Genomic DNA, 19,734 nt, shown 5'->3' with positions numbered 1-19,734 from the left:
GTGGGGGGGGGGGGGGGGGGGGGGGGGGGGGTAACCAACAGCCTGACTTCTCAAATCACACAACATCAGGTCGCAACTGATCTGAGTGCAACTCCTCTGCTCTCCCGGACGATTATTTTCCTGAGTACAAGCAACCTACCAAGAATGATTTGCTGACCACAAATCATCAAATTTCCCCTCGTCATATCCTCCTTTTTACCGAAGCGCCAGGGTCCTGACCAGCAGGTAACCGCTTTTTGCACAACCACCGCGTGGGGTATTTGTGCGCTGAGCAATTACACCATTCACAAGTCCTCTTTAGGCAGCACAAGGTCCTACAGCCCGAACACACTCAACATCCATCATGGACGGCGGCAACTTCAACCAGATCCGGCCCGTTTTCAGCCTCGGTCAGCATGATTCTGAGAGAGATCAGCCTCTTGATGATCTTCAGTATGGTCAAATCCTGAACGCTGGTGTAAGTCCATTACCGAGACCCTGATATCCTCTTTTTTGAATTGTCACTAAGCTTTGACTTCAGGTCAACTTTGTGACGGCACCCATCACCAACAGGCACTTTCATGCGCGAGTAAAGGACCTCGTTTCCCAGCATCTCGCCAAGGAAAAGAAGGGACTTGCTTCATTGGCAGATGCCGTGGTGCCTCCTTTGACCCCCAAGGACACCTCCCTCTTCCCCAGCCATGCCGTCACCACTTACATCGCCTACGCCAGTCCCTGGATCGACTTAGCCTCGGTCGATCCTGCCGTTGCCAGCATTTCTCGTCAAGTCCTGAACCTCGAGATCGCCTACGCCAACTTTTGTGGTGTTCGAAGCATCATCATCCCCGGCCCCCGGAAAGACGCTTCCAAGAATGGCGGAAACCAGGGCCTGTCCCAGTATGCCAGAGCTGTACAGGAGGCCATGACCATTGCGTCGCGCCTCAACTTCATCATTCACTTCCCCATGTACCGGGAGCCGGGACTGGAGGAGAGCGTCGAGCTCCTGTCGACTTTGTCAGAGGTCCCTCACCCCGAGAATAGCAAGGAGATCGATATTTACAGCGCATGGGACTCTTGGCACACTGTTCGTTCAGTCTGTGAATACAGCATGCGTCTGTATGTTGGTAAGATATCTCCTCAGTCTCTTATCCTAGAAATAGGCACTGATCATTTTCAACAGCCATTCGCGTCCCCCGAGCTCTGCCTGAGAAGTCGCTTCAGGAGAAGTGGTTCGCCGAGCCCCTGCACTTCCTGTCCCTCAGCGGAAACGCATTCTCCAAGAACAAGACCGGACACCCTGCCCTGCCCAAGGCTCACCAAGAGATGATTTTCAACTACATGCGCCTCAAGAACGCGCCCTGGCTGCTTCTCAGCGACGTCGGTCCGGACGCCGCCTCGCTGACGGCCGAGGCACAGCTCCAGGCCGTCAGTCTCGGAAACCAGGTCCCCACCTCTGCAGACTTCCCTCCCCTGGGCAAAACTCCCACCCTCGCCACGGACTCCCTCAAGTCGTTCCGCACTTACGTGGTGTACCTCAAGTGGCTCGAGATGCAGCAGCGCCCGCTGTCGTACCTGGAGCAGACCACGCTCACCAGCTTCCAGGACTGGCTCCAGTCGCCCCTGCAGCCTCTGTCCGACAACCTGGAGTCGGCCACGTACGAGGTGTTTGAGGGAGACCCGGTCAAGTACAACCAGTACGAGGCCGCTTGCATCGAAGCTCTGGCCGAGTGGCACCAGCTGGGCAGAGCCACCTCTTCCAAGGACGGCGCCGTCGTCATTGCCGTCGTCGGCTCTGGCCGCGGCCCTCTCGTGACGAGAGCCCTCAAGGCCAGCGTGGCGACCGGCGTCCCCGTCCAGGTCTGGGCCGTGGAGAAAAACCCTAACGCGTACGTCTATCTCCTGAGACAGAACGAGATGATCTGGGGCGGCAAGGTCACCGTCGTCAAGACGGACATGCGCGCCTGGAAGGGCCCCCTCATTTCGGGCACCCCCGAAAACAACCCGGTCTACGGCAAGGTGGACATTCTGGTCTCCGAGCTGCTCGGTTCCTTCGCAGATAACGAGCTCTCGCCAGAGTGCCTAGACGGCGTCCAGCACGTCCTGGCGCCCGGCGGCATCTCGATCCCGGAATCCTACACGGCGCACATGAGCCCCATCGCGACGCCGCGCATCCACGCCGACCTCCTCACCAGAGTCCCCACGGAGCCCAATGCCTTCGACACCCCCTGGGTGGTGCGCCTCTTCGCCCTCGACTTCGCGGCCATGCGCGTGCCCGGCCACCCGCGCTTCCAGCAGGCGTGGGAGTTCTCCCACCCGGTGTCCGAGGCTACGCTGAAGCAGATCGAGACGAGACGCGCCGGCGGCGTCATGGGCGGCGGAGGCGGTAGCATGGCGGGTGCCGTCGGCGCCAACGACCACAACTCGCGCTTCTGCCATCTCACGTTCGTCTGCCCCACGAGGGGCGTCATCCACGGTCTGGCTGGGTACTTTGAGTCTGTCCTCTACGCGCCCCAGATCGGCGACAGAGAAAAGGTGGAAATCAGCACGCATCCCGAGCTGATTGACCGCAAGAGCAAGGACATGATCTCGTGGTTCCCCATCTTCTTCCCCATCAAGGTAAGCAAAAAAAAAAAAAAAAAAGAAGGCGCCAATTCCTCTGTGCAACATGGACAATTCACTAACATTCACAGCAACCCATCTACTACCCTGCCGACACGGAGTTGGAGGTCACCATGTGGCGACAGACGGACGATTCGCGGGTGTGGTACGAGTGGCTCATCGAGGCGTACACGTGGGTGAGCGAGACACAGCGCATCAAGGTAGCGTCATCGGATCTCTGCAGTAGTCGCAAGGTTGCTTGTCTTATGTAGGTATTTGCGAAGGAAAAAAAAAGTAGTACCATAAGGGGAGGGCACAGGAGGCGCCGACAATGGTTTGCGCCCCCTTTTTCTTCTTCTATAGTTGCTGCGAAAGGGGGAAGAGGTAGATGGTTCTTTCTTGCGCAGTGCGATCCGGCGGTATTCATCCTGACTTTGGGGGGGAAAACTGCAAATTCCGTTCCGTCGCCGGCCTTTTTGGGGGTTTCCTTTTTTGATGTTCTATCGCTCCAAGGTCATCGTGAAAATCGTGTCCCTTCCCGCCGCCCCTTGCCTCCTAGTCAAACCAAAGTGCGTGAGGGCGGTACCCAGGCTGTGTTGATGCTTTTCCGCTCGTGGTCTTTCCGCTCGTTCTGGAGGGCGTCTTCCTGCTCAACCTTCCATCCTGACATCGCCGTTCTCGCCTTGTTTCGCGCCGCGGATCCAGAGGACGTTGTTACACCTGTAGCGCGTCAGTCAGCACACTTTCGCCCGAGGTTATCGTATGCGACGGTGGAAGGGGCGTCCGTCGACGATGGTCGCGTACCGGATCAAAACCTGGCCCAAAGCTCCCGTCATCTTCTGGTCAATGTACTCCTCGGCGCCGCTGAGCTGGACGTTCATGTAGCTGTCGATGCTGACCAACTTTCCCTTGTATTCGGTCTCGCCCCACTTGAGTCTGATGACGACGTCCTGGTTGACACTATATTTGAAGAAATGGGATGTTAGCACGCTGGGAAGCTTTGTCTATCGCGGAAGGGGGATGTGGTGATCGCAGATGGCGTTGGAGGAAGCGCGTTCGGGCGGGATGAGGGACGTACAGGTCTTGCAGCATAGGCCGCGGGTTAATGGGCACGAACTGCAGGAAAGACTTGTTAGCTTATTCCATCCTAAAAAGTTTTGGAAATGAAGGGAGGAGGGGGTTTGCATACGCTCATGGTGGGCGATTCGAGGGTGAGGAATGGCCCATGTAATGTGTGGATTGGGGGGAAGTTTGCGCGGGAATCGAGGCTGCGATGCGCGAGGCTCCTCTATCTCTCAATTGGGGGTCGGGCTTCCAGGAATGTCAATTTTTAGGCGGGCACAGTGCACCTGAGGCTGCTTCAGTGGTGTGAGGCTGTCGGAAAATCATCGGGTCCACTGTAAGGTACCGCCTGGCGATGCAACCCAAAAAATCCGGGGGATGGGAGCACTGGCCTCCCTTTGTTGCTCATGTCCCAAGCTGTTGTTCATTGAGGTCGTCTGAGTCTCATTCGAGTCTTCGAGGCATATGTCAACTCCAACACACCGTAGCATCTAAGATCAAGTCTTCATATTCAATATGCTAGACAAGATGAGAGTTATAAAATTGTCTTTTGGGTCCGGACGATCGACGCCTCTCAGTCCAAGGCACTGCTATTTTAAGGAATGAGTGAGATACCTTAGGAGGTTGACGTTGGCGGGCGAAAGCTTTCTGGTTCGATGGGCAGCTGCATTAATCGAAGTTGAGTTGAGCAGTTCTACCTGCACAACGTGATCTGTGCCTTCACCTGAGATGCACAAAGGACATTGACTGGATATATTCAAATCGGGACGAAAGTCAAAAAAACAGAGGGCAAAGTGAGAATCCTTGTTTCTTGGGGGAGGGGGGAAATGTCAAATTTGGTTCGATAAGTGATAACTCTCAATCGATTTGCATTAGGAAACTTGGTTGGTGAACGTTTTATAGCTCATGAACTCCAGCTCAGCATCATTTCGTGTCTTGATGCTGCTATGAAAATTTCGCGGGTACAACCGAACGTGAATCAACCTCCGCCTTACAACAACACCCCCAGTGACCACCCAAAAAATGGCCACACAAACATTCGAGACCAACGGCGTTCGAATCGCCGTTGAGGGATGCGTAAGCCATTCAATGAACCCATCTTACACGCAATGTTCTCCCACTGACAATCCCGCCAGGGCCACGGCACCCTCAACGCCATCTACGCCGCCGTCGAGGCCTCCTGCACGGCCCGCGGCTGGGACGGCGTCGACCTCCTCATCATCGGCGGCGACTTCCAAGCCGCCCGCAACGCCGCCGACCTAACCGTCATGTCCGTCCCCGCCAAGTACCGCGAGCTCGGCGATTTCTGGGAGTACTACGCCGGCCACCGCACCGCGCCGTACCTGACCGTCTTCGCGGGCGGCAACCACGAGGCTGCCAGCCACATGTGGGAGCTCTTCTACGGCGGCTGGGCCGCGCCCAACATTTACTACCTCGGCGCCGCCAACGTCCTGCGGCTGGGCCCGCTGCGCATCGCGGGCATGAGTGGCATCTGGAAGGGCTTCGACTACCGAAAGGGCCACCACGAGAGGTTGCCCATGGGCCCGGACGAGATCAAGAGCTTCTATCACGTCAGGGAGGTGGATGTGAGGAAGTTGTTGCTGCTGAGGGAGCAGGTTGACGTCGGTATCAGCCACGACTGGCCAAGGGCTATTGAGAGGTGGGGTGACGAGAAGGCGTTGTGGAGGATGAAGCCGGATTTTGAGAGGGAGTCCATGGATGGTACGCTGGGCAACGTTGCGGCGGAGTATGTTTGCGATCGGCTTAGGCCACCGTATTGGTTCTCCGCGCATTTGCACTGCAAGTTTGCGGCGTTGAAGATCTACAAGGATGAGGAGGCGACTACGAAGGAGGCAGCAGAGGGAGCCACGGCGCCAGCTACGGCTCCGGCTACGGCACACGAGTCGGTTCAAGCACCGGATAACCCAGACGAGATCGACCTGGACGGGGACGAAGAGATCACGGACGCTTCTGCCCTTCCGGCGCCAGCACAATCGAACCCCAACGAAATCGATCTCGACGACGATGACGACGACGAGCAGCCTACCGCACCTAAGCAAACACAGGCCAGCAAAGAAGAAGCAGCCCCCAATACCAAAACCTCGGTGCCCGAAGACATCCGCGCCCAACTCCCCGCCTCCTTCGCCAGGCCCCAACCTCAGCCGAAGAGGACACCAGGCCAGCCCGTCCCGCCGACAATCACAAACAAGCAGGTCAACTTCCTCGCTCTCGACAAGTGCCTCCCCCGCCGCCACTTCCTCCAGCTCCTCGAAGCGCGCCCCCACAACATCCTCCCCGCCGACCAACCGGCCCCGACGCGGCCCTTCCGCCTGCAGTACGACCCGGAATGGCTCGCCATCACGCGCGTCTTCCACCCCACGCTCGTCATCGGCGACGACGCGGCGTCGAGCCACCCGAGCCCGGACCTGGGCGAGGAGCACTACGCGCCGCTCATCGACGCCGAGCGCCTATGGGTCGAGGAAAACATTGTCAATAAGGACAGGCTCGACGTCCCGCTCAACTTTGAGATCACGGCGCCGGCCCATGTGGAGGGCGAGCCCGAGTCTGTGTCGCAGCAGCCGTTTGAGTATACCAACCCGCAGACGTCGGCGTACTGCGCGCTCCTGGAGGTTGGGAACCTGTGGGATGCTAGCGAGGAGGAGAGGATGGAGAGGAAGGCGAGGGGCCCGCCGGCTGGGGAGTTCCGGGGACACCGTGGCGGTGGTCGGGGCTTTCATAGAGGTGGTGGACGCGGTGGTGGACGTGGTGGTAGGGGCCGGGGTAGGGGCCGTGGCAGAGGCAGAGGTTGGAACTGAGTTTTGTGGAAAGTGGATGTATGCCTCATGGCAATCTCATGCTCAAAGGGTCGCCATCATTGTGAGCTCCGGAGGTTTAAAAGTAGTCTGGAAGTGAAAGGATACCTGCGAGGACGATTCAATACACAGCTTCACATGATATTAGAGGCCCTTGACAAAAATTCAAGAATTTAGTTTATTCAGCTATACAAATGTGCATGTATGTGTTTGCATTGGTTGATCTGTATCCCAACAGAAAAAGCATAGATCTCAATGGTAGAAAGTTGAGTCAAGCAGAGTGAGTGGAATATAGTTCTTCTTCCATCTTTAATAGACGTTCAACCCACGGAAGAGTAAGGGGAGGAACGCATATGCTAAGATGGGGGTTGGGTTTTTTTCACATGTGGGGTGATAGCGTGGGTCACCATCGAGAAAAAGATCATGGCAAAATACAGGAAACATGCCTTCTTGGCATGGGATTTCGTCATAGTGTCATGGCAATGGTATCTTGTACGGTTGTACCACCCTGAACGCTCAACGCCCCAAACTCCGTCGTGAACAATGAAGCCAAAATGCAAATGGTCATCAAACGTCATTCAGACAGTGCCGGTGTTTTGCTCTGTGAAAAACGTGTCAGAACGTTTGGGTGGTTCCCGTGAGACAGATGCCATCGCTCTGGGATCAGAGGAGGTTGGGGATGTCTTACTGTCCAGGCCCAGGAAGTCGGCTGCGACCAGCAGTTCCAGGCATAGCTCGACAGGAATGTCCATGTCAGGAACGTCTTCCCGCTCACGGTAGCGGTACCAGTATTGGAAATACTCGCAGACTTTCTCGAGCACAACGCCACTGCCGGGAGAAGACGGTCAGACGTTTCCAGAACTTTTTGGAAAAAGAAAAAAAAAGAGAGACAAAAAGGAATGAGGGTGGCCTCTTGTGAGGTGGCTGGGTAACAAGAAGGGAAAAAAAGAAAAAAAAAGAAAGAATGTTGCTTGTTTCAGATCAAGTGTAGTTGGCAATCAAGCAGACCGGCCGTTATAGCGGCGGTCTGTCAGTGAGACTCATCGATATAATCGGAGTTCATCATCGCAACAGTCGTGTAGTATTCTCTACTCGAGAGAAAAGGTGGCAGTGAGAGGGCGGGATTGTGCTGGCTTACCTGATCTCTTCAAACACGCAGCGACCCAGAGTAGCCTCGCGGAAGTTGTTGCGTGTGTCCAACATTCCTTTGATGGCAGGGCTGATCATGGCGGCGTCCCGCAAAACGACAAACTCGTAGCCATCACTCGAGACCAGAGTCACGTACTTGCTGTCGGTTGTGCCGTTTATATCCATGATTGCGGATAATTGAGATATGCTGCGTGTTCTTGTTCTGAGGGCTGAGCAGAGTGAAGAATGGGATAATTGCTTCCGTATGTGTCGGAGTATCTGTGTCTCTCTGAGTGTTTCGCAGGTCACAGCGGTGATGCTCGTGGCGAAATATGAGCCTTCGATGAAGGTCGACGACGCGTTCGTTGAAGGATGAAAGACAGAAAAAATCACTTCGCGATTTTGAGGGAGGCGGTGGTGGGGTTGGAGCTTGGGCCACCTTTTCGTCCCGTAGTCCCGCCGGTGAGGGAAGGCACCGGAAAAACTCTTAGCTGTCTGCTTTCAGAAACAGCAGGGGCGCAGGGGTTTACCTTCCTTGGCCAGACACAGCCAGGGGTTTGATTGATCCGCCTTAGCGCGCTTTGGGAGGGTTCCACTTTTGCGTTGTCGTTGTGGCTCCTCTGGGCGCCTGCCGTCATCACCCCGGCAAGAAGTGGCTGGTTGCCCCGTCGACTTGTTTACAATTGCCCTCCTTGCTCCTGCTCCTTCTCCTCAAGAACACAGCACAACCCGCCCATCCACCTCGCACACAAACCCACCCCCATACAATACACCATCCAAAGCCAGACCAAGCACCTTTCCAACATTTCTCAACTCAAACACGCCGCAACGTGCCAACGTCTCTTCCCCCGTATTGCATGCCTCGCACTCAACCATATCTCAACGGCATTCGACTGAACACGGCAAGTAGCTGAACACGAAGCGAGGAGGCTCGTCGAGGAGAGGCGGCGATATCAATATCGACAGTATTCGTCCATCGCAACAAGAGACAGGCAGCATACACACAACCCAGGAAACATCGCATAAAAGCACAAACCACTCAAGTCTCCCCAACAACAACAACCCCTTCCACACCCCCAGACGAGCGCACGCACCGGCCCCCGGTATCTATCTTACCCATCATCACATCAACCCATCTCGCAAACACGCACGAGGGGCCACGCCGCGAAACGACCTCCTCGTCATCGCATCACAACACCTCAAACACAGCTCGAGTCTGCCGCATTATGGCGTCCTCATACCAATACCGCAACTCATACCACAACTCGTCTCAGAACATCAGCGAAAAGTACGACGACGGCCGCCCGGCCACATCCCGCCGCAACACGCGCCTTAGGAGTAGCGACGGCACCGTCAGTACCACAATGAGCTCCTCAACAGGGCGCGAGAGCGCCGCAACCCACGTCACCGAGGGTCCTGCCTATTCTAAGAAGATTGTCGTCGTTGGCGACGGCGGCTGCGGCAAGACATGTCTCCTCATCAGCTACAGCCAAGGTTACTTTCCAGAGGTGAGCATCCAAACGAAAAAATACCCCCGACTCCTTTCGAGCGCAAGATTTGCGTCATTTGCGTGTTGCTAGGGAGCGAAATGAGCCAAAACAATGCTGACTTTGGCGACAACAGAAATACGTCCCCACTGTGTTCGAGAACTACATCACCTACCCGACGCACCCACCGTCCGGCAAGACAGTGGAATTGGCGCTATGGGACACGGCCGGCCAGGAGGAATATGACCGGCTGCGACCGCTCTCTTACCCCGAGACCGACTTGATCTTTGTGTGTTTTGCGATTGACTGCCCAAACTCGCTCGAAAACGTCATGGACAAGGTAATTTAACCACCGCCCCTCAGATAACATGCCCCTCCTTTTTTGGGGCACCACCATTTGACACTAATGCTAATTTCTTCTCTTACCAGTGGTATCCCGAAGTCCTCCACTTCTGCCCCTACACTCCTCTGGTTCTCGTGGGCCTCAAGTCCGATCTCCGCTTCAAGAAAACGTGCATCGACATGCTCAAGACACAAGGCCTCACGCCCGTGACCCAAGAGCAAGGTCGTGCGGTTGCCCGCAAAATGGGCGCCCAGTACGTAGAGTGCAGCAGCAAGGAGATGACTGGTGTGGACGAGATCTTTGAACAGGCCATCCTGACGGTCGTCGCCAATGATCGGAAAAACCAGGAGGCCCAAGCCGCCATCTCCTCGTCAACATCCAGTGGTCCTCCTGGAAGCAGCGCGGGCTTCCCTGGCGTCGCTCTTAAGAAGAAGAAGAAGAGGAATTGCAAGATCCTGTGAGATCTCTACTGAGGACCTCGGGCTTGTAAAGGAGAGGCATTGGACACCGGCGGAGGGCGTAATGAATGACTTTTGTTTTATCTGCATGATCTCGTCACGACCTGCTACTATTACGATCTGGAGAAAGCATGCGCCACCATTAGCGAAGGGGGGGCGTTTCCTGCTCTAGGGCTGGATGAACTCTAGACCGGAGACGAAAATTTTCCCTCCACCAGGGATGTTGGGAGAGGATTTTGTTCCTGATTGACGAAGAAGAACGGTATATAAGTGGGAAACGAAACAAAGGCGAGTGGGAGGGAAAGTGAGTGGTTTTCTCATCCGAGTCTCTACCTTAGACTCATCCATACCCTTTATTTATTTTTACGCCAAACACACACAAACACACAAACGGAGCGGGTACAGGGGAGACTTTGATCAGTTTTTTTCTGTAACCATCAGGTAACTTTTTGGACCCTGAGGAGGGGTAATTTTTCTTATTTTCTTATTTTCCTTTCTCTTCCTCTCCTGTAGCAGCATGGGGTTTTCTGTCTTGATAAGGGCATTCCCAAAGGGATAGGAAACATGAAATGTTAAAAGCATCAAAATCAAGTGTCAAATCGTGCCATGAACGTGATGTATGTATGAGATGAAAGTGACCAAGTGAGTGAATAAATGTTGTCAAATCTGGCGAAACTAAGCTGTACATAATTTTGAGTTTCCCGGTGCCGTGGTTGAGCAGTTCGTGAAAGTCATCACAGCCGGCGAGGTAACGTTGACATCTACCAAGGAAGGCATCGGAGAAAGGTCCGATGTGGATTTGATATAGAATGGGATTCTTCAGAATACGATGCAGTTTTTCTTGAATTCGACTAACAAACCCAAATCCTTAAAAAAAAAATTCTCAATTCATCCGGTTTGCAATAAATTGACACCCAGCCGATCGTTACGCACCATGGACTCTTCTGCCCAGGCACGCCAGGTTCTGATCGACGATCTCCCGCGAGAAGGTGATCTCGCGCATCACACCAACGACGGGCGACCCACCACACGGGTCCGAACCGACTCAACCGAGAGCAACGTTCCCAGCCCAAACTCAATTCCAAACCCCGATCGAACCGAAACGCCGTCCTTCGATATTACAAGCCTTACTGCCCAACTTGCCAAGCTCAACGACTCGCTCGCCGCGCTGGAAGATGAGGCGCGCGGAGAGCCCTACGAAAACTCAGAGGAAGAGTGCCGAGGCGCTGCGGGCGATGTCGAGGTGCTTCTGGCCAGCTTGACGCAGCGCGCTACCAAGAAGACGTTTTTGGAAAAGTGTTTTCCGTGTAAAGGGTGGAAGAAGAGGGATCTGTTGAGGAGGCATGTCGGTGTTGTGCAGGAGACGTTCAAGACTGTCGGTGTGACGCATCTTCGGGTTGCTGGTGCGTTTGCTGGGCTGTGCCAGACGGCTGATGGTCTTGGTGAGGATGCGGAGAGACTGGCTGGCGTTGTCGAGGAAGTGAAAGATGCGTTTCAACCGGAGAGAGTAAGGCGCAAGGTCCTTGGGTGGCAGGAACAGAATCTCAAGGCGGAGCTGGAGTGGGCTGAGGGACAGATGTCTGCCGTGAGCAGCAGCAGCAGTAACGAAGCGTCGTTTCCTAGGGGAGGTGAAGAGGGATCTGTTGAACATGAGTCCACGGCTACGACAAGCGAGCGAGAGGCCGATGTCGCGAAGATGAGATTCGAGATGGCGAAGATGGCGAAGCTGCCCTCAGAATCGACAGACGACGCCCATAGCCCCTCGGAAGATGGTATCCATAATTCCGCCAGTCAGCTCAAACGCCTCAAAGACGATCGCGACGCGAGGGCCGAACACGACGTGGACCAAGGTCCGTTTGGAGATTTTGGCGGCCTCGCTCGAGTCGGTGTTTTTTTGGCGAGGTACGAAGATCTCAGCGCCGATTTGCGGAAACGATGCGAAGCGCTGAGAGAGAGGAAGGAGAGAGATGTCTCGCCGTCGCTGAGAGGTTGGAGAAGCTCCGAGAGTCGAATCATGGCGGTTTGGTGGTTGGGTTGGGCGAGCTTGCGAAGAAACCAGACGCGGAGGCGAGGCGTAAGCTGGTTAAGATGGTGGACACGGCTGGGCGTAATATCATCACTCATAAAAGAGTAGTCATTTCGTTCCTTATGGGGGTATCATGATCTTTGCTCGTTCTTCGTCTCGCCGTCGCTGCCTTCCTCGGTATCGCCCTGCTTGTTTTCCTCGGGCTCTTTTGCCATTACGTTTTCAAACTGCGACCACAGCGCTTCGACGGAGGAGAATTCGTTTCCGACCTGCGAATGGTGGCGAAGACCCGAGTTAGTGCTCGAGTTCTTGGGGGCTGGCATATATTTGGAACGGAAGACTGCATACCGTGATGACTGCCTCGAGCGATCGATTCAGCTTGTTGATGTTGGCAAGGACTTGCTCAAAGCTCTGGTTGACTTTGAATTAGCATATTCTCGTTATTTGTTTTTTGTTGATGCTTGTCGCTCTGGGGAACGAAGGGGGGGCCGACCGGGGCTTACCATTGCGATCTCGCCGATGAGTTCTTCGCGCTGCTGCTCAAAGTAGGTCTTTTCCCTCGTCCCCGATTGGGATTGCGAGTGGGAGAAGGTCCGTTGATGTGACGACATTTTTGTTCCTGGCTCGGTGATGTCGTTGGGAGGTAGAGGAAGAGGTTGCGCGACGCGTTGAGAGGTTTGTGGTTTTGGCGGTGATGGCGGGGTCTGAATGGAAGGAGGGTCACTGCGGTGGGGTTGATGTACAGTCTCTTTCAGTGCTTCACACTGTGGGGGCATCATGATTTCCAAGTACCCACGGCGTATTGTGGTTGCGAACATCAACATTCGAGCGCAGTAGTCATTCTCAAAGGCCAAGGGTGAACAGGAGATGATTTCGGGATTCTCTTACCACGGTAGTTATTTGTTAGCCGAACAATCCCTTCGGTGTCATACCCACCAAGTCTCAGGTATGTTATATCGGGTAAATTTCTCACTATTCAAGCGATGCCGTTCGTGAAGGAAGTAGAGCTCAGATCAAACAATGAGTATATGAATTCGCAATGCCTCCGATCAGAGATGGAAGAAAAACCTGTATCCATGCAAAATAGTTCCAACAAAGGACCGTGAGGAAGGGTATCAAAAAAGGGTATCATAAACGAAAGCCAGAAGAGAGTTCCATATCCATCATCCCACCGTGGAAAACCCTGTCTACTTGACCCTTCAATCAGACGCTCTCCCTGGGCTTCACAGGCGATGCTCCCATGACGCTAATGGCATCATCATCAATAGGCTTCGCCTGGAACGTCGACGCGGTCTTGTCCACAGCGATACCCGCCTGGCCCCCGGCTCCCGAGACCTCCCGCCCGTCACGCAGCTCCCAGCTCCCCTGGCGCTCGTGTCGCACCCCGCGCCCAGAGACAGCCAGGTCCGGGTCGCTAGCCATCTTCTCGGCCGCCCTGAACCCGCCGAGCCCGGCGATCCGGCCACTGCCACTGTCCTTGCTTCCTCCCGCTCCGCCTCCGGCGCGATGAATGCGGAAACCGCCCAGAACGGCCGCCGAGATAACGACTAGGGCCAAGACGGCGAGGACGATGATGGCGCCAATGATACCCGCGACAACGGGCTTTTGCACGGCGGAGCGGATGGCCTCGCCGGCGCTCGGCGTCGTCTTTGTGGTCTGCCAGTCGCAAAAGGATTGAATCGAGCCGCAAATGCTGCACCACGTCGCCGTGTCGATGCCGAACTTTAGCATCTCCTGCTTGAAGTAGCTGTATGTCACGCGGGTGTCGCCCTCGGCGAGGCCAAAGAGAGGGTACTCCAAAAACGGCGTGGCCGGGTCCGCGTTCTCGCGGTAGAGGAAGCGGACGTAGAGGTTCTCCTCGGTCGGGTACGTGTCCGGCTGGTTGGGCTCGTCGCCGACGAGCTCAAAGACCATGGCGGCGCCGTTTTCGGGGAGGCTCCAAAAGGGTGTCGCGTCGAGCGTCTGGTTTGGCTTCTGGAGCCCGGCGAGGGAGAAGAAGGAGAGGAAGGGCTCCTGGGAGCTGAAGAGGAGCGTCATCTTGTTGGAGTAGCCGGCGAAGTTGCCGTTGGCCTCGAGGGCGTCGACGACCTTGCGCGCGAATGTCCTGCCAGCGATGGTGCGAATCATGTCGCCCTTTTGGAGGCCTGAGACAGCCTGGTTCGAGGTCATGTTGAGTTGCTGGAGCCGGGCGTACATTTCGAGGAACTCGATGCGTTGCGCGTAGACGTCCTCCAAGCCATCGTAGACGGCCTGCTCGTGGGAGTACCGGTAGCGGACGTAGTCGTAAATATCGTAGGCGTTCCAAAAGTTCACGTGTGCAAGCGAGATATCGCCGTCATTCAGTGGCGGCGTGCTGAAGAGGGATGTGTAGCCGGGACGGGAGACCTGCTCGAGTGCTTGCATGTACGGGTCGAGCTGCATGACATATGTTGTCGAGATCTTCCACTGCGGGCATTCCGTGTTGCCCCGAATGCTTAACGATTTCAAGTCAGTTAAGTCTCGAGGAGCGTCTGTTTTGCGGTAACTGGCACTTACTCAATCGACCTATCGTCGGACAGTCCCAACGTCTCAATGATCGGGTATTGGTAGCCACCCAGAGGATACTGCGTGGTATTTCCCGAGATTGTCGAGTATGAGATGTTCGTTCCGCCAGTATCGGCCGCAAAAGCCTGCGTGATGGGCGGATAGAGGCCCTGCATGAAGGCAGCAGCGCCAGCGGCGATGTGAGCATCGGGAAGGGAGAGAATCGAGAGCTGCTCATGCTCATAAACATTCCGCGCAATGCCTTTGATCGCGGCGCGGGTCGTGATACGACCCTCGGAGACGTTTGTCGGCGTCCCGCTGGCCAGGTAACGACTTCTAAAGGCGCTTCCCTGGTTGTACATTTCTTGAGCACCCAAGGGAGTCAGAGTATCTTGGAGCCCACTGCGCACAGGTGTGCGCTCCCCGTGCATGACCATTGCGACGGACGCCCATACTGAAGGAGTCGAGGGCGCGGCCGAGGTCGTTACGATCAGGGTCCCAATGAAGACGATCAGAGATAGGGTAGACATGACGGGCGAAGCCTGAGTCGAGTGTCAAACGCGTGCGAAATTTGGGCGGGCGACTGAACTTGCAGCACGGGCTTACACAGGCAACAGGAAGCTCAAGACGAAGAGATTAATCCAATACAAGACGGACAGCTGTTCGGCAAAGGAGATGGATGGGAGAGCTCGGCTTAAAAGAACAAAGCGACCACCACTCTGGACGCCAGAGGAGAGCTTGGGAGGACCAGAGCATGCAAGGCTCGCATGCAGCAAGGCGGCGGCGGGAAGCTAGGCCAGACAGCTGGGCTTACACCATCTTCACCTCAGAGGGGACATGAGTGACAACTTCTCACCGCATCTCGCATCGATAAGCCATCGAGTGCCTCTCTTCCACCCCAGGACGCTTGTCTTGGAGGGGTAATGTAGGCAGTACATGACGTGCTCGAGGCCCAGCGCAGCAAAACGAGTCAGGGTACAAGGCCGGACATGGCAGACGGGCAGCATTGTCTTTCTTGGCTACCGTTGCGACTCCAACAGATGCTGGCCGACGATGGCGGTGGTGACGGATGGTGCCGACGCGGGATGGCGTGGGAAGCGCAGCAAGGATCTACAGTGTCTGCATGCTAGCGGAGTGGAGATGGCGGCACATGGCTGACTGTCATGGTAAGCCGAGCCAAGTAAGTTGTCGCCCAGAAACAGGGAGAGGTGAAGGAAGTTCGAGGCAGTTGAGGTGATAAGGTGAGAGAAAGAGAGAGGAGTCGTGATCGGAGGGCCGAACTCAAGAGGCCAAGGTGCGGGGTGACTGCATGGCGCGATTGAGCTCCTAGCTACGTTATCAGCTATCCTCGATAGCTCCGGCCAATGATGGAGCAAGCCACTCATGCATTTGGCGCTTCCATGAGAAAAGGTGAGAGGGAGCGATGAGATGCCGCAATCGGCTACACCGACCGGAAGAAGCTGGTTGCAGCGGCCGTTTTTAACGTGCGGTAGCGACGATCAGGCGGGGGAATTGGCTGAATTGAGACTGTCTGACATGACTGTTGATTGCCTTACTTGTCACTGCTCTCTTGCGGTATGTCCTGGATCTCTCGATGATGATCCAGACTTTGCCGACCAACGCAAGGTGGCCAAGGTACCGGGCTCTGGGCAAAAGAGTATGACCCGAGGGCTTGGGTCTAGATGCCGCCGACAAATACCTAGATCAGTCCACATCAGTGAGCCGTTCTGCTTAGTCTGGAAGGGTGAAAATGAAGGAAGAAACATCTGGGGTGGCTGGGAGCAGACGATGGACATTTGGAGTGCTGTTTAGCTTCCAGCGTCGGTTCGTCCTTTCAGCCACCCCCGGTCGAGTCTGTCCAATGGGCTTACACCAAAGTGTTCACATGCCTCGTCGACAAGGGACGGATAAGGAACTCTTTGAAGTTGGTCCAATAAGCTTAAAGTCTTCTGGTCTAGCCGGGCGTCGCGGGCTAACAAGTCGAATCTCAGACATTGAGCAAAGAACGGATCGAGTCGAGATCTGCGGTGAAGCAAGTGGCTTCGGGGAGCAAACGGGGCAGGAATACGTCGGGCAAGATGAAGAGAAAACAAGATCAAGCCGAAAGAGCTGTGAATGGAAGTCGAAAGAGGAGAGGACCGGGAACACATTCGGTGGTTATATCGGTTGACGGCGACCAGCTGGTGGGACAGCCCTTGCCAGCTGGTCTCCCAAGATACTGTATCTTATGATGAAATTGTCATCATCTAATCTTTATCTTATCTACATCTCATCACATCCCAACCTCATGTACGGAGTATCGGGCACGTCTATAGCGAACTCTCCAAATCGACCAAGTCCTTGAGCACCGCATCCTTTTCTCCCTCGAACTTGGCGCTCGCAACGAGGCCAAGCGGCCGCCTGCTCCGTCCACCGCCATACCCGAAATATCTATCCAGCGCAGCCTTCAACCCGGCGACACCCAGCTGCACCAGCACCCAGTCGGCGCGGCTCAGCTTCGTCTGCAACTCGGTCGCCTCCTTGAGCTTGCCCGCGTCGTACAGCTCCAGCAGCTTGACGTGCACCTTTGGCGTGAAGTTGGCCGCCGCCGCGATGACGCCGTTGGAGCCGGCAACGAGCCCGTGCAGGAAAAAGTCCGACTTGCCCGCGAACGCGGCGAACGGCTGAGGGATGCGCTCGTCGTGCGCTACGCGGTGCAGCTTGCCCAGGTTGCCGCAGGTGAGCTTGCAGCCCACGACCTTGGGGTTCGATGCCGCCAGGTCGGCAATGAGGTCTGAGTCGAGGTCGATGCCCGATGTCACGGCGGGGAAGTTGTACAGGAGGATGGGGATGGGCGATGCTGTTGCGACGTCGTCAAAGAACTTTTGGATCACGGGCTTTTGCATTGCGCCGGCTGAAATTGTTCGCAGAAAGTGTCAGCAATCTGGATGCCCATCTCATAGTTCAACGTTCGTTCCAGGTTGAGGAAACTCACTCCAGTAGCTCGGTGACAGGACGAGAGCGTAGTCCGCTCCCGACTCCTTGGCTTCAGTGCAGAGCTGGATCGTTTCCCGTGTGCTCTGCGCGCCGCAGCCGGCGATGATGACGGCCTCGGGCTTTCCGTGTTGCTTGAGCACCTCGGCTGCCGTTGCAATGACCTGCTGTCTCTCCGAATGGAGCAGATGCGGCGCCTCTCCGTTGGATCCCTGGATGACCAGGCCGGCCACGCCCGACTTTGCGAGCCGCGTAATGTGAGTCTTCAAGGCTTCGACATCGAGAGTCTCGTCTTCGTGGAAGAAGGCCACGACGGGGGCGTAGATGCCGCGAGGGGGTGCACGAGGAGCCATCTTGTCGGAGATATGCAGTAAAAATGAAACAATAGTTACAATATCAATCTACGCCTACGAAATCCTACACACAAGAGGGATTGCTAGCTACTCTTATTTGGCCCATTCATCCCCATTATCGTCTCTCCGCCGAAATGACATGCTTCGGTCATGACCCGTAAGTTTCGGAGCATTTGATAATCTCAGATGGAGCACTCCATCAAAGTGGACTACGACCCCGCGGGCCCCTCATCCGAGCTCGACTCAGGCCGGTACCGGAACCCATGACCGGGTTCAACTCCGAGTCGGCTGGGGTCCCGAGATCCCTGGTCTACTCATACCCGCGTCGCGACCCTCGTCTCTCGACGAGAGATCGCAGCTTCACTTATTCGCATTTCACAAGCATTACACGATATTCACAATGGGTTCGGTCAAGCAGCAAACGTCAGCTTTTGAACAAGCAGAGTTCATCCCGCCCGACGCCATCTTCGACGTCACCAGGCGGTACGTCGCTGACACAGATCCGAACAAGGTCAACCTTGGCCAGGGTACCTATCGCGATGAGAATGGTCAGCCTTGGATCTTGCCATCTGTAAGACTGGCAGAAGCATCCCTCGGAGAGCCTGGCCACGAGTATCTTCCTATCGCGGGATTCAAGCCCTTCCGCGATGAAGCCGTCAAGCTTGTCTTTAGCTCCACCAAGGCATTCACAGAGAACCGTGTAAGTGCTCGCATCAAGCTTTCCAAATAAATGTCACCTAAACATTTTCAAAGGTCGCATCATGCCAATCTCTCTCCGGAACAGGCGCCCTCCTTCTCGCCGGCCTCGCCCTGAAGAAGGCCGCCGCCCACATCAAGACAATCTACATCACCGACCCGACATGGTCCAACCACGAACTCCTCTTCGCCTCCCTCGGCTTCGAAGTCAAGCAGTTGCCCTACTACAAAGACTGCGCCTTCGACTTTGACGGCTACATCTCGACCCTCAAAGCCGCCGAACCCTCCACCTCGGCCGTCATCCTGCACGCCTGCGCCCACAACCCCACGGGCTGCGACCCTTCACAGGAGCAGTGGAAGCAGATCGCCTCGGCCATCATCGAGAAGGGCATCTTCCCCGTCTTCGACTCGGCCTACCTCGGCTTCAACTCGGGCTCCGTCGACGACGACGCCTGGGCGATTCGCTACTTTATCGACGAGCTCGGCCTCGAGGCCGCCGTCTGCATGTCGTTCGCCAAGAATATGGGCCTGTACGGCGAGCGCGTCGGCGCTGTCACGTTTGTTGCTGATACGGCGGAGAGGACCAAGACGGTCAACTCTATCCTGGAGAACGTGCAGAGGGCGACGGTCTCGAACCCGCCCGCGTACGGCGCGCGCATTGCGGCTGCGGTGCTGGGGACGCCGTCTTTCAAGGAGCAGTGGGCAAAGGACCTCATCACCATGTCTGGCCGCATTCGCGCCATGCGGAAGAAGGTCTACGATGAGCTGGTCCGGCTGCAGACGCCGGGCGATTGGTCGCATATTGTGAAGCAGAGCGGCATGTTTGGGTACACTGGTATCACTAAGACCCAGGTTCAGCATCTCGAAGGTTTGTCATACCCCTCTCAGGAAGTATAGTTCTACTTTACTTTACAAGATACTAACGTTTTTCCACTACAGAGAAGTACCACGTTTATATGGCCGACACATCACGAATTTCAATTGCGGGGTTGAACGAGAAGAACGTAGAATACTTTGCAAAGGCTCTTGATGACACAGTCCGGAGTGTGAAATGAGCGTGTATTAGCCATAACGTAGTGCCATTAGCATAGCTCATAATGATCACATCACAATGTCAAGTAAAGACTCTCATGCAAACATCCGAAACCGCTGAGTGATTGAATATTTGCAAATGAAAAGGCGCCGAATCTACAGCCCCAACCATCTCTGAGACCATTTAGACCAAGGATGATGCTAACACAGGCGCGAGGAGGCACCGGTCGCCCGCAGAGCGGAGCTCCGCCCTTCGGCTGCCC

At 55.6% G+C, this 19,734-nt stretch overlaps 11 protein-coding genes across 11 annotated transcripts; 5 read left to right on the top strand and 6 right to left on the bottom strand.

Annotated features, from left to right (window-relative positions):
• Nucleotides 1–343: 343 nt before the first annotated feature.
• On the top strand, nucleotides 344–2,849 carry BDP81DRAFT_313658 (PRMT5 arginine-N-methyltransferase; the record flags this gene model as incomplete). The annotated part of the gene is made up of 4 exons (XM_060583916.1): nucleotides 344–457; nucleotides 521–1,103; nucleotides 1,160–2,595; nucleotides 2,670–2,849. The coding sequence occupies 4 exons, from the start codon at nucleotides 344–346 to the stop codon at nucleotides 2,847–2,849; spliced, it is 2,313 nt and encodes a 770-aa protein (XP_060448576.1).
• Nucleotides 2,850–3,227: 378 nt separating this feature from the next.
• On the bottom strand, nucleotides 3,228–3,772 carry BDP81DRAFT_391999 (LSM domain-containing protein; the record flags this gene model as incomplete). Its single annotated transcript, XM_060587638.1, has 4 exons — nucleotides 3,228–3,297; nucleotides 3,382–3,537; nucleotides 3,656–3,693; nucleotides 3,767–3,772. The coding sequence occupies 4 exons, from the start codon at nucleotides 3,770–3,772 to the stop codon at nucleotides 3,228–3,230; spliced, it is 270 nt and encodes an 89-aa protein (XP_060448575.1).
• An 890-nt stretch (nucleotides 3,773–4,662) lies between these two features.
• Nucleotides 4,663–6,455, top strand: BDP81DRAFT_312745 (lariat debranching enzyme, C-terminal domain-containing protein; the record flags this gene model as incomplete). Its single annotated transcript, XM_060583836.1, has 2 exons — nucleotides 4,663–4,716; nucleotides 4,776–6,455. 2 exons carry the CDS (start codon nucleotides 4,663–4,665, stop codon nucleotides 6,453–6,455), a joined length of 1,734 nt encoding a protein of 577 aa, XP_060448574.1.
• A 575-nt stretch (nucleotides 6,456–7,030) lies between these two features.
• BDP81DRAFT_447542 (Skp1 family protein) lies at nucleotides 7,031–7,766 on the bottom strand (the record flags this gene model as incomplete). The annotated part of the gene is made up of 3 exons (XM_060592196.1): nucleotides 7,031–7,053; nucleotides 7,141–7,280; nucleotides 7,591–7,766. The coding sequence occupies 3 exons, from the start codon at nucleotides 7,764–7,766 to the stop codon at nucleotides 7,031–7,033; spliced, it is 339 nt and encodes a 112-aa protein (XP_060448573.1).
• Nucleotides 7,767–8,806: 1,040 nt separating this feature from the next.
• Nucleotides 8,807–9,871, top strand: BDP81DRAFT_312765 (ras family protein; the record flags this gene model as incomplete). The annotated part of the gene is made up of 3 exons (XM_060583837.1): nucleotides 8,807–9,088; nucleotides 9,204–9,407; nucleotides 9,497–9,871. 3 exons carry the CDS (start codon nucleotides 8,807–8,809, stop codon nucleotides 9,869–9,871), a joined length of 861 nt encoding a protein of 286 aa, XP_060448572.1.
• Nucleotides 9,872–10,802: 931 nt separating this feature from the next.
• On the top strand, nucleotides 10,803–11,817 carry BDP81DRAFT_391995 (uncharacterized protein; the record flags this gene model as incomplete). The annotated part of the gene is made up of 2 exons (XM_060587637.1): nucleotides 10,803–11,718; nucleotides 11,786–11,817. 2 exons carry the CDS (start codon nucleotides 10,803–10,805, stop codon nucleotides 11,815–11,817), a joined length of 948 nt encoding a protein of 315 aa, XP_060448571.1.
• A 196-nt stretch (nucleotides 11,818–12,013) lies between these two features.
• Nucleotides 12,014–12,533, bottom strand: BDP81DRAFT_186104 (DASH complex subunit Dad1). Its single transcript, XM_060582353.1, has 3 exons — nucleotides 12,398–12,533; nucleotides 12,243–12,305; nucleotides 12,014–12,163 (listed from the first exon to the last, which is right to left on the bottom strand). Exons 1-3 carry the CDS (start codon nucleotides 12,503–12,505, stop codon nucleotides 12,026–12,028), a joined length of 309 nt encoding a protein of 102 aa, XP_060448570.1. The 5' UTR covers nucleotides 12,506–12,533; the 3' UTR covers nucleotides 12,014–12,025.
• A 564-nt stretch (nucleotides 12,534–13,097) lies between these two features.
• Nucleotides 13,098–14,947, bottom strand: BDP81DRAFT_391993 (histidine phosphatase superfamily; the record flags this gene model as incomplete). The annotated part of the gene is made up of 2 exons (XM_060587636.1): nucleotides 13,098–14,367; nucleotides 14,430–14,947. 2 exons carry the CDS (start codon nucleotides 14,945–14,947, stop codon nucleotides 13,098–13,100), a joined length of 1,788 nt encoding a protein of 595 aa, XP_060448569.1.
• Nucleotides 14,948–15,191: 244 nt separating this feature from the next.
• Nucleotides 15,192–15,885, bottom strand: BDP81DRAFT_186088 (uncharacterized protein). The gene has a single exon (XM_060582352.1). It carries the CDS (start codon nucleotides 15,800–15,802, stop codon nucleotides 15,437–15,439), a length of 366 nt encoding a protein of 121 aa, XP_060448568.1. The 5' UTR covers nucleotides 15,803–15,885; the 3' UTR covers nucleotides 15,192–15,436.
• Nucleotides 15,886–16,555: 670 nt separating this feature from the next.
• Nucleotides 16,556–17,895, bottom strand: BDP81DRAFT_369978 (uncharacterized protein). The gene is made up of 2 exons (XM_060586600.1): nucleotides 17,392–17,895; nucleotides 16,556–17,310 (listed from the first exon to the last, which is right to left on the bottom strand). Exons 1-2 carry the CDS (start codon nucleotides 17,741–17,743, stop codon nucleotides 16,727–16,729), a joined length of 936 nt encoding a protein of 311 aa, XP_060448567.1. The 5' UTR covers nucleotides 17,744–17,895; the 3' UTR covers nucleotides 16,556–16,726.
• Nucleotides 17,896–18,143: 248 nt separating this feature from the next.
• Nucleotides 18,144–19,494, top strand: BDP81DRAFT_459255 (aminotransferase class I and II; the record flags this gene model as incomplete). Its single annotated transcript, XM_060593518.1, has 3 exons — nucleotides 18,144–18,443; nucleotides 18,497–19,307; nucleotides 19,379–19,494. The coding sequence occupies 3 exons, from the start codon at nucleotides 18,144–18,146 to the stop codon at nucleotides 19,492–19,494; spliced, it is 1,227 nt and encodes a 408-aa protein (XP_060448566.1).
• Between the last annotated feature and the right edge of the window lie 240 nt (nucleotides 19,495–19,734).

Source organism: Colletotrichum phormii (assembly GCF_030913505.1).
Source record: "Colletotrichum phormii strain CBS 102054 chromosome Unknown BDP81scaffold_5, whole genome shotgun sequence".
NCBI classification, from domain to species: Eukaryota; Fungi; Ascomycota; class Sordariomycetes; order Glomerellales; family Glomerellaceae; genus Colletotrichum; species Colletotrichum phormii.
Note: the sequence above shows the minus strand (reverse complement) of the source record. Positions and strands in the feature narration are given on the sequence as shown.